At 43.8% G+C, this 11,645-nt stretch overlaps 1 protein-coding gene across 4 annotated transcripts in view; it reads left to right on the forward strand.

The window, feature by feature from the left end:
* The first annotated feature begins 763 nt into the window (after positions 1–763).
* The window catches only part of NEK7 (NIMA related kinase 7), a 64,293-nt gene continuing 53,411 nt past the window's right edge, over positions 764–11,645 (forward strand). The window contains exons 1-2 of one of the 4 annotated variants that reach the window (XM_071564771.1): positions 764–847; positions 11,224–11,308. In XM_071564771.1, coding sequence (XP_071420872.1) covers positions 11,252–11,308 — 57 coding nt within the window. In that variant the 5' untranslated portion in view covers positions 764–847; positions 11,224–11,251. Of the gene's footprint in view, positions 848–1,354; positions 1,425–1,863; positions 1,883–11,223; positions 11,309–11,645 lie in introns of those variants that run through there. The other 3 variants (XM_071564772.1, XM_071564773.1, XM_071564774.1) reach the window with 3 other exon arrangements.

The following is an 11,645-nucleotide window of genomic DNA, read 5'->3' on the forward strand; positions in this document are numbered from 1 at the left end:
GCCTGGTCCTTAACAATCCCTAAGGCTACTGGATCTTCTGGAGCCTCTTCTGCCTTTCTGATTCTGTCTGATAGAAAGCCTCCATTACCGGGAATGTTAGATGAATGTATTCAACTGTAAGCGTGCATTAAAAAGTAAAGAAAAGGATCCTTCTAGAAATAAACATTTGTACAGCACAGGTCTGAAAGACAATCTTCAGTGGTATGTGGAAGATTTGTCACTTTGCAAATTTAATACTAATAGGCAGGCGCAGTGTTGCTACATTTTCAAACCTGGCTGGGCCAAGGCCTTAGGGCAGTGCTGTTCGCTGCACTGCGCGACCATCCCCGGCTCCAGGGCCGGAGCGTGTGTTCCTCCCGCTCCCGGTTTGTACAGGGGCGAGCGGCGCTCTCCGTCCCCGCAGTGCCAGGGCAGAGCAGGGCCTCGCTGCGCTCCGTGCTGCGAACACCATGAGAGATCAGTGCTCCCTGATCCAAGCAAGGCACGGACAGCCCAGGCCACCTCCCAGCGAGCCGCCGATCCCCGCACACGGGCCCGCGGTGGCAGACCCGGGCCCGGCCAGACCCCGCGGCCAGGGCCGGGCGGGCAGAGCGCAGCGAGGCGGGGCCGGCGGCCGCCCCGCCCCATCCTCGGGGATGCCGGGATGTTTACGGGCCCGGCAGGAGTGGCGGGGGGCGGAGAGCAGGTCGGGGCTGCTGCCGGTGCCCGCGCCGCCCGCCAGGAGCCCCGCTAGGCGCCCGCCGCCAGTGCCGGCGCGGCCCCGGGCCCGAGACGGCGGAGCAGCCGGGGAGGAGCGGCGGCCGGTGCCAGGTCCCCGCGGCAGGAGCAGGCGGAGCCAGGCTACCCGGTAAGCGAGTCGGCGGCGGGGCCGCGGGGGGCGGCCCGGGAGGCGCGGGGGGTCCCGGTGGCGGCGGCCGCGCTGCGGAGCCGCTCCCCCAGCGGGTGCTGCCGTGGTTCCGCCTCCCGCCGCCTGCCATTGGCTGCCGGGGCTGCGCCGCGCAACGCCATTGGCTGCGGCAGCTGCCGCTCCGCTCGCGCGCGGCGCCGGCGGCGAGAAAGTTTGGGCGGCCGGGGCGGGACTCGGGGCCGTGGCTGCGGCGGGGCTGAGCCGCCAGCGGGGCACCGCCGCCTGCCCGCGGCCGGAGGTTGCCGAGCCGCTGTGCCTGTGTGCCCCGGCCGGCGGAGCGGCGCCCTGAGCGCTGCGGCGGCGTTTCGGCCGGCGGCGGCTGCCGCGCTGCCTCCGCAGAGCGGAGCGGGCGGCGGGGACCCTGCCCGGCCCCGCCGCCTCCGGCCTCGTCTGCCGCCCTGCCTCCACCGGCCCGTGGGCTCCTCGGGTGCTGCCGCAAGCGGAGCTGCTTCCCGTCGTGTTCCTCCTCGTGTCCCCCTGGTTTCCTCCAGCCTCCCGTGCCCTCCTCCCGCCTGGGGTGGGTGTCGGGCTGGTGCTCCGGGGGCGGCCGAGGGGTCAGCCCGGTGCGGGGCTTGCACGGGGCACCGGCTGAACACCGGGAGCCGCAGCCCTGGCGCTGCGGGCTGGAGCAGCCCCGTCCCGGCCGGACTCGCCGCCTCTGCCCCGCGGGACCGCCTGGGAGGGCGCGGGGGGTGCCCGGTCGAGCCCCTCGGCGGGGGCAGCGCGTCCCGCCCAGACTGGGGGGAGCTGAGACCCAAGGGGAGCGCTGGAAGGGAGGCATCCTCCGTCTGGTGGGGTGTCCCCCCTCCTTTACCTCACCGAGCACCCAGTGTCGCCTATTTAGCCCGGGATTCCGTTCTGTGTCCATGCGAGCTGTACCTGCCTGGCCTTAGGGTTCAGAGGTTCAGAATGCTGTTCTGTCGGTGGAACGTGCTTGCTTTGTCTCTTCGTTTTGTGAGGAGCATCACTTGAATGGTAAAACTTAGGGTATTCACCCTTCTTTTGATACAAGATAATTAGGGTATGTGTATTCATTAATCGCACAAATACTTGATTCTTTATATTAGAAAAAACTTTATTAAATTTTTCCTTTTCTGACACCAATTCAGTGCTAACATTTTTTGTCACCTTCGAAGTGATGGCTGAGTTTTCTCAGATTGCGATGATGGCATCACTTCTCAGGAAAGTTCACACATGCATGGTAGTTTCACTGAATGTCCGGTGTGTATTTCCTGTATAAAGTTGTATTACAAGCTTGAGATGCAGAACTTACAGTAAATAATGTGTTAATCCATAAGATACACACTTTGAGTGATTAGATGATTATATTGGATAATTGCGTTTGCAGATTTGCTAAATCAGGACAAATGAGATTTAGGAGTATTTTACTTTCTAGGCTATTTGGGAGACAGTTCAAGTGTTGTGGAAAAGTCTGTACTTCAAACTTCAGACTTGAACTGTCTTGAGAAAGAAAACAGTCTTAGTTCATGGGCTGTGAAAAACTTAGGCAGAGGAGGGAAAACTGTTGGTGTTGTGGAAAGAGACAGAAACTTACAAGCGGAGAGACAGAAACTTACAAGCGGTATCCAACAGCTTTAAAGTAAGAACTTAAAGCCCTGCAGATTTGTTTGTTGTTTTTTCTTTTTCGATAGTGGAAAAGAATAATATTTAAGAACACTTATTCTTTAGTTTCAAAACATGAAGATACTGTATTTATAAATATTTTATGTTTTAGTAGATAACTTCTCAAAGCGCACTTCAGGATTTTTCACTATAAGGGTGGACATACTGCCTTTGTCTTAGATATCTTGTATTCAACATAGTAGTTAGTCATTACAGTAAAAAATAATTTGAGAATAAATCAAGGACTTCTCTTCAACCAGTTTTTTTTTGTTGTTATCACAGTGTCTTCTGGGGTCTGCAAGAATTAGATAAGTAGATTCTCATCCTCAACATGGAAACTTGTTTCAAAAGAAGAAAAAAACCCCGTAACATTTTAGAGTTAATCTGAAGACCTGTGAGCAAATGAGAAATTGAAATGAAAAACAGAGTGCAGGAAGTTACTTGCTAATTTTACTGTGACCTGTGGTATCTTCTGAATTGTTAGACAGATAGCCCATTTGTGCCTTTCTTTTTTTGTGTAAGAGTTGAGCTCAGTTGCACAAAATACAGCCAGTCCTGTGTATTTGTTGACAGACTCTGTGGTGAGAGAGGTCGTTCATATGTGCCAAACTCTGCTGTGTCTAATAAACTTAGTGCAGTTCTCTGCATTTATACCAGCTCTACATTCAGTTGTATTGCCATCAATGCCTTGTTGCCTTCTGAAGTTTGACATTGTACCAAACATCTGTGCTGAACGGTTGAGTTCACGTTACCTTGGAAAGTCCCCTAGGAAATGTCAAGCTGCAGTAACTTCTCTACCTCCAAGGGAATTTTTTATTTGGTGCTTGTTCAAAAATCCTTCCTGTTTCTCGAGGAGTAGGATATAGGACAGGGTGGGTGTTATTCTGTCAAGGTTAATACTCTGGATAGTCATAAAAGTTAACTAATTTCCAGAGAATTTGTTCGGTTTAGTTGCGTTCCATGTGCTTTGCAGCAGAGATGAAAATAACTGACCAAAATACCAAAGTGGTGATAAGGGCAGCCTTTAGAGCACTGATTTGCTGTTTTTATCGCCATTTGACCTCCCTGGCTACAGGGGAAGGAACTGAGCCCTAGACCGAAGTACAGCATCTCACTATGTGTTTCCTTTTTTTAGTAAGTATTAAAGTGATTCTTCCTGTCAGGTTAGTTATAAAAGCTGCAGAGAAGCAATGGTATTAAAATGAGTTGCTTCTCTAGTAAAGAGCATCCTGTGTATTTCTCTCTGGCATGTGAAACATAACTGTGATTTTTGTAGCTAGAAGTACACAGTATATTTCAAGTACCATTATTCCCTGTTGGGCATGTAGTTATGTAAGGGAATTTGTTATAAAATTTTAAACAAGACATTAAAAAGAGGAATTTGTAAGAAAATACTGTGAATAATCACGTTAAAACCTGATTGCACATAGTTAATTCTGTGATATTAGTGATTTTCTTGCCTCTGAGTACAGGTGACAGAGTAAGAGAGGCTCTTTGCATCATGTGGCATTTGGGAGTTTGCTTTCAAGTCTCTTTGCTTTAAGCTACTTAGAATGATTTATGGCAAAGTTATTGCTGTCTTATTTAATAGCTGAATTTGTGTTGGACCAGATGAATTACTTTACAATGTCATAAAAGTACATTTAGAACTTATAGATTAGATTCTTGCTGAAGTCTTTGGGAGAAATTTGAGTTGGGTGCTGTGAAGGGATGATGAGCCAGTCTTTTTCAGTTCATTTTAATTTTCTGTTGCAGTGTATAGTGTTTACAAAATTACCAATTCCTAGAAAGCTGGAAGGCAAAATTATCACAGGTGAACTGAAAGTTAATTCTAAAGTAAGTTGAAACTTGTAGTGGGAAAATGCATAGCATTCTGCCCTGCAGAGGCCCTTCTTCTGTACCCTTTTCGTCCTCATCTGAGAGCAGATCCAAAAAAGGAGTTGTCTTCGCAGCAGTGAACTTCCAGTCCTTGCCCTGACTGAAATTCAGAACTGTGTCTTGGGTACGTGGGCTGTGAAGTTTATGGAGATAAGCAGGACTTCATAGGAGGAACAGCAAGCAGCCTGCAAACAGAGTGCTGGATGTAGAGGTAGTCATTGAGGATACTCCAGAACCACAAATGGATCTTGCATATTTTAAGCAGTGGTGGTTTAATGTAAAACAGAGAAACAGCTGTGAGCTGAAGTCTGGGCCTGCCTCTGAAGTGAGTGTGGTGGCTGCTGCCTGCTTTGCTTCTGGACCCAGGGATCCTGGATTACTCACTGCTGTCATGCATGGTTCAGGATTCAAAGGTAATGCTGCTCAGAGGATCACAGAAAGCCTATTAAACATGGCTGATGTCTCTTTTCTTTTTAGTGCTTCATTCATTTTATCATCTTTGGGGTAGCAGATTTTAAACTATGTACTACAGGTATATTTTTTCAGCCTGAGAATGTGTGTTTAACACCTGCAGTAAGGTGTTATCTTGCACTACCTTCTAAGATGTTTGGATGTTTCTTAAAGGAATGTGTGGAATTTGTTACTGAATGTGTTCTGCTTCACTTGTAGCAACATGTGCATTACCAGACACAGTTGTGGCACAGTGGTATCCTCCCAGCCTTCCAAACTGGATGTGTTTTCTCTGTATTTACCCATAATGGGTTTATCTGACAGTGCTTCTAGTCTTTAATTGGTCCTGCATATTTGTTAACTCTTGCATGAAGCTCAGCTGTTTACACTTTTAGTAAAGCTTTTCATAATATCTTTATGAATAATTTGTTGTTACAGATGCATTTTAAACCATACCTTCATTAGGGAAAGGTCTCTTCCCTCTCTGCATGTGGGAGTTGTGAGGTTTTTTGGGTGATAATGGCTTCTACATAGTCTTCTGTTCCTTTCTTTGTAAAATCTGTATTTTTTTCATTTTTTTCCCCGATTTGATTTGTTATCCTGGTTTATTTTCCTTTCATTAATTTTGTTTTCTACTTTGACTTCTATACAGTATTTTTTTGACAAAGCTCTTGGCTTGGTGTTGAATCAATTGGCTTCTCTCTATTCTGGCTCTTCTGTTACAGCTTTTTTGAGTTGAAGAGCTTATTTGCCTCCCTGCTAAGGGTGAAATACAGTTAAATGTGGTGAGCTAGTGTTGGTATTGTTGCCAGGAGGGAGATGTTCTGTTTCTTCTGCAGTCCCCTTCCTACAGGTCCCATCCTTGAACTTCCCCTACTTTTGTCTCTGGTGCTCAGCAGGCTCCCACATGTCCTGGTTCTGCTCACTGCTTGCAGAGCATAAGCCCAGCTGCTTCAGGAAATTAAGTCAGCTCAGCACCAGCTCCAGAGAGTTCAAGACAACAACACAGGATCATGTGGCAGAGAAAGGGAGAGGAAAGAAGACCTTTGGTGTTACTGAGCTATTACATTGACTTGTATAATTTCACATTAGAGATGTAATTTGGCAGTATATTTAACTGATCCAAGGTAGGGCTGCTCTGTGTCTTCACGTCTTTTGTCATCACAGTTCTGTCCTTGTCTCTGCAACAGTATGGTTTGGGGAACTGAACTGAGAAAAAGTGACTTTTGGTCAAGGTTAGTTTTCACTTTGTTTCATTTCTCTTATAAGAAGTCTGAGTAGCCAAAGAGACCTCACTGGAAAGAGAGTTTGAGAGTCATGGTTGAAGGCACAGGAAGCAGCAGCATCACTTACTCAGATCATGCTGTTTTAGAACTGCATCCCTACAGAGGCAGGGGCACAGCAGAGTAGGCTGTGGATTTGTTTTCCTGATAGTATTGTGGTTAGATACAATACTTCATTCCCTGTCAAACTTCTCACTGTGACATGATTATGATCCACCTGTGTCCTTTATAACTGGCTATTTAGTATAAAGCAATTGGTTACAAATTTGTTTCAGGTGAATCGACGTTAAATGAAACTGTTGCAGCTTGCTGCTGAAGCAGTTTCGATTCTGTTTCTTCTTCAGTTCCTATGAAATGACAAACAAATGGTGCAGTAAGGGGCAAGTCAGTGCATGTACAACCCCTTGGGAGCACCTTGCAAGATAAGCAATCTACTTGAGTGACATAATTGAAGTGTTTCGAGAGAAGTAAACAAAGTATAGTGTCTTAAATTGTGCAAATAAATGAAAAGGAAGCTGAGAGGACTTGTGAAGCAGGTGGGCTTGGACTTTAACCTTCTAGTCAGACAGCACGGATAGAGTGAACTCTGTAGTTGGGGAGTGACAGTGACTGGCATGTGTGTTTTCAGGATTGGAGTGGAAATATGCCTGATAAGTTGGGCCAAATGGATGGGAAAATTGCATACAAACCCTTAGCGTATTCCCTTTTTTGCAAATGGATTATTTGTGTATGGTTGCTTCTGCTCTTGCTAAAGCCAGTTTTTACCCCAGCTTAACTGTGTTTTTTGACTGGACTGTCCATGAGTACGGAATTTGAACATAAGTTTTCAGAAAAATGTAGTATTTCCAATTAGTTAGTTGATATCTTCTTGTGGATGAAAAAGTGCTGGGGATTTGTGTTGTCCAGATTCAGGGATGTCTCTACAGAGTGGAAGAATGTCTTGTCATCCTGTAGGGAATATTGATCTGGCTTTTAGCAACTGTTTCTAAAATTAAGGCTAATCCTACTTGAATATGGATGTATACGGATCTATATTTGATCACTTTCAGTGCTTTACAAGTTGCATATACAACTTTTCTCTGATGTGGATGCTTCTGCAGAGAATTTGACAAGTGAGTATGTATTTTCCATGCTTTAGAAAACTTTTTTTTGGGAACAGTGTGAAGCAAATATTTGCTACTAGCTGACAGTGGTAAAAATGAAATATTCTGTGTACACACACACTTAAGTGTAGTTGCATAATCTGTAAGTATGCACTGGCTTGTATGTATGCATGTATATATTACTATGCATGGGTATAGAGTTTGTGTATATGTGTATATATATATTTGTATACTTATAGGGATAAATGGCATTTTAATGTGATGATTAATATCGTCTTCCAGTACTGAGTTTGTTTTATCTCTAGCCAGTTACTCTTGGCAGGGTTCAAGAGAGTGTCAGCTTAAATGCATTTTGGGTTATTAATGCTTGTATATAAAAATATATATAAACATAAACAGTATAAACTCCAGTCTGTACCCAGTGTTGAGTAGATGCTGAAGTGCTGATCAGTGTTGGTGACCTGACAAACCAGCAAGCCAGTTCCCTCCAGAGGCCAAGCTTTTGCCTTAAAAGAGGTAAAGAAATTACTTAAGGCAGTCTGGTTTATAAACTAGTACAGTGACTGTTTTTTAACCTGCTCACATCAAGCTGAAGGGCCAGGCTGTCATTTCTGGCTGTGAAGTTTGTCTCCTCCCCACAAGGATTGTGAGTTTGGCCTCAGAGCTGGGAGGTTATGTCAGTGACTCTCCAGGTGACAGAGAGGAGCTCTGGAACTGGACTGGCACGGCTGGGCTCCCTGGCACACACTGCTGGGATTAACACTGCTGTGGTGGGCTGCATGGTTGTGTTCGGGATATTCAGTAAGGCATTGGGAAATCGAAGGCCTTGTTTCCAGGGCACAAGGCTTTTTTTAGGTTCAACCAGGGTGACTATTTGAATGTTCTACCTACCTTTAACTGATGCTTTTGGATAGCTGAGAGTCAACATGTGATACAGGTGCAATATTTCTTTAGCCTGTGTATTTATATGCAAACTCGTATTAATACATGTTGTTTTGTCTTTTTCCCCCTCAGCTGAGGATGGTCCATATCTTAGAATTTAGCTACTAAAGATAGTTGAAAAGTTTAGGGATCTAAACCTTGACATTTTAAATCCGTGTTACTGAAGAATCTGACTTTAATCTGAAAAAATAAGGCATGTGTAGGGTATTTAAAGGGTAATTGTTTCTGCAGAGCCTTGGTTCAAACCTCACTAAAATAATGGTTGTAGTAAAAAGCAAAAATACCTGCTTTTAATAGATAGTGTAATCCAGAAGTACACGTAGTACATTCCATTGTTTGTGAACAGCAGCTGAGTTGACTCTGTGCCTGATCAGCACATTGTGAACCAGTGTAAGTTAATGTTTCTGTGTAAGCAATTATGCAGAGTACTTACATCTGTATTTTCCAGAAATAAAGAAGGCTGAGATTCTCAGATTCTCAGCAGAACTGTAACACTGAATATTTTTTAAGTAAATGCTCGATTTTGCTCTTTTCTTAAAGTGTAGCCGCTTCTGCTTTGACATTGATTATTGTATGTTCTCACTTAAGATGCCAAAGGGACAAACAAGTGCATAGCATGTAGCTAATGGAAACAATGTCTCACTGAGACAGTAGTGTTTTCTGCAGGAAAACATTGTATTTTTCTGTTGTGGTAGAACTGCCATCTGTTAAAGCAATGCCATTTTTGCCTTAATACCATGAAGTGTGTTTCAACGTGAATGCTTTACGGACTTGGAGCTATGAAACCAGTGCTTAAAAAGCATGTTTTGTGGGATTAGGCAGGGATTTTTCTCCTGAAGTAATTTGGTCAGGTTTATAAAGACTTAGTTGCTAGACTTAAGTCACAAGGATTTCAAGTTTTTCCTAGGTATCTTTCTTTTTAAAATGTTATTTCACAATACATTCCAGTGAACTGAAAGCGAGGAGGTCTGGCTCCCGTTCAGGAGTGTTGTCTGCTCTGATTTCACTGGCAGTCGTGGGTAGTCCACCCCTCCTCTGGGAGGCTGCTGGAAGCCACCTGGAAAGCTGAGTGTTGATTATGGGATGCGAGCTTGGGGTGTAGGAGTGCACCCCTTGCCTTGTGGGCTGCTTTATATCTTGGCATCAGCTTCAGATGTGTGTGCAGATACCTGAGAGCACTGACTGGTGGCCAGTGAGGAAGTGAATAAGGACAGTGAGGCCTGATCATGAAGGAAGGAAAAGGTGTTACTCCCAGTTCAGGCAGTTGCAGTTTGATAGTCTGACTTACTGGTGAGGACTTGACTTCCTTTTGTTGTCTTGTGAGGTAAATAATGTCAATTAGAGGAGTTGCTAGGCAGTTGTGATTTCAGATGAAAAATGTGTTGTATTGTTTGTATCCCCAGGTACCTCATCGTTCATCCTTTGTGTGTAGGTGCCACCTACTCTTTTGATCAACTGAAAAAGTCCTAGTAATTAACCAAAAGTCATCTCATAACTGAAGTGTTAGCAGCCATAACCTGAGTATAAGATGAAGCATGTTCCTGGGATTGATATTGTGCATGGATTGTCTTGAGTCCAAATGATTTTCATCTTCGAAATGGTGAACATCATCTTTGCAAGACAAAGGATTGAGAAAGTCTTTCATTGTTCCCTTCTTTGCAAGTGGTGTGGTGAAGGCAAGGAGTCCTTTTCCCTACATAGTTGGTTTGAGAGTGTTTAGAAACATGAGTTATATTTGGCCCTTTGGGGATTTTGAAGGGTGGTGATGGTATAGTTGACTTGCCTCTCATCTCATCTGTTGTCTATTTTCTGTGAACTAATATATATTTTGGTGATGGATTTGCAGAAAAAGGTCTTTGTATTACTTGTTTAAAGTAGTGATAGACGTCACAAATAGATGTGTTTTGTGTTTACATTTCAATTTCAAACAAGTGTGGACTCTGGAGTTTTTTTGGTGTCTTTTCACTGTAAATTAGAACTTAAAAATGATCTTTGTAAGAGTAACAGTTACTGCCTCAGTTCAAGTTTAAAGATATCAATGTTATACCATTATATTTTGAACTCTGGAGTTAATATCAAGGTGAAAGGCATGCCTCACAATAAAAACAGTCTTCAAGCAACAAAATCTAATTCTTGCTTATGTTGACAAACAGTACAAAAGATTCACTTTGCATCATTGACTTTTTTTTACATATTTGAGATTTTGTGTGATCAAAATGCCAAATTTCTCTAAAATGTGACTCTATCAATGCAGTCTTCAAAGACAAAAGCTGATTAAGAAAATAAAATAACTTTTATATGTGGATGTAAGATACTAATCTTTGTCTTTCTGCAAAAGCAACAACAAATCCACAAGTCAATAAATCCTTTATCTCTCATATGGTAGAATGTGTTACCTCTTCAGTTTGCTTGCTTTTATTTTAAAACCAAGCCACAGAGGGCAGAGCCACTGGCAGTGGTAATACAACTTCTGCCATTTCTACTCTTTTCCCAAATTTAAAACAGAAGGATCAAGACAAAGTCCCAAACAATTGCAGTCAGTGCCTCTGATGACTCAGATGAGATGAATGGGTTGCACAGTGCCTGAATCAACATACATTGTCTAAATGTTTCAGCTTATATTTCATTAATCTTGGGTATATATTTGCAATAGGAGATAGAGTTTTCTATTTACTTCTTCTGCTGATCTGCTATTTCCCATTATGTCCATAAGTCCAAGGTACTGGCCAGCACATATCCATGTTGTTAAACAAGTGGTTGGTGACTGAAGAATAATGGGAAGATACAGCTTTTATAAGACACAGCCATTTGTCTGATGCAAGAAGTTTTAGTTCACATTTCTTAATAAGTTCAGATGTGTATAGTGATTTATTTTATAGAACAGCTAAACATATGAAAACCTCCTTCCCCAAACAGTGCAGGGCTGGAATAGTTAAATATTTGTAATTTCAAACGTACAAATGAGAAGGTTCTTCTGTTGATGTTCATTGATCATACAGATTGAATTAAAGTGTAATGACTGTATTTTTCTTTTCAGGACATAAGAAACGCTTGTACGTGATAGAATGGATGAACAGTCACAAGGCATGCAGGGACCTACTGCTCCACCATTTCAGCCGCAGGTACATATATATCTGGAGTTTTTTTCTTTTAGACTGTTGTTCAAGAGTGGATGCTATCATTTGTCAAACAGAGCAAGAGATAACATTGTTTCTTGTTGGAACAATAAAACTGTAAACAGATAGAATGTGTTCTGGTGATCCTGAAATTAACTGTACTTATGTGCCAGCATGTACTGGTATGTGAGGTTATTATACCCAGGTGTGGAGCTTTAGATGTTCCTGTGTTGAACTACATGAGGCGTTGTCAGCCCATTTTTGCAGCCTGTCAAGGTCCCCCAGGATGGCATCACACCCCTCTGGCACAACAGCCATTCCTTGCAGTTTTGCATCACCAGCA

This window comes from Pithys albifrons, chromosome 10 (assembly GCF_047495875.1).
Source record: "Pithys albifrons albifrons isolate INPA30051 chromosome 10, PitAlb_v1, whole genome shotgun sequence".
Classification (NCBI taxonomy): domain Eukaryota; kingdom Metazoa; phylum Chordata; class Aves; order Passeriformes; family Thamnophilidae; genus Pithys; species Pithys albifrons.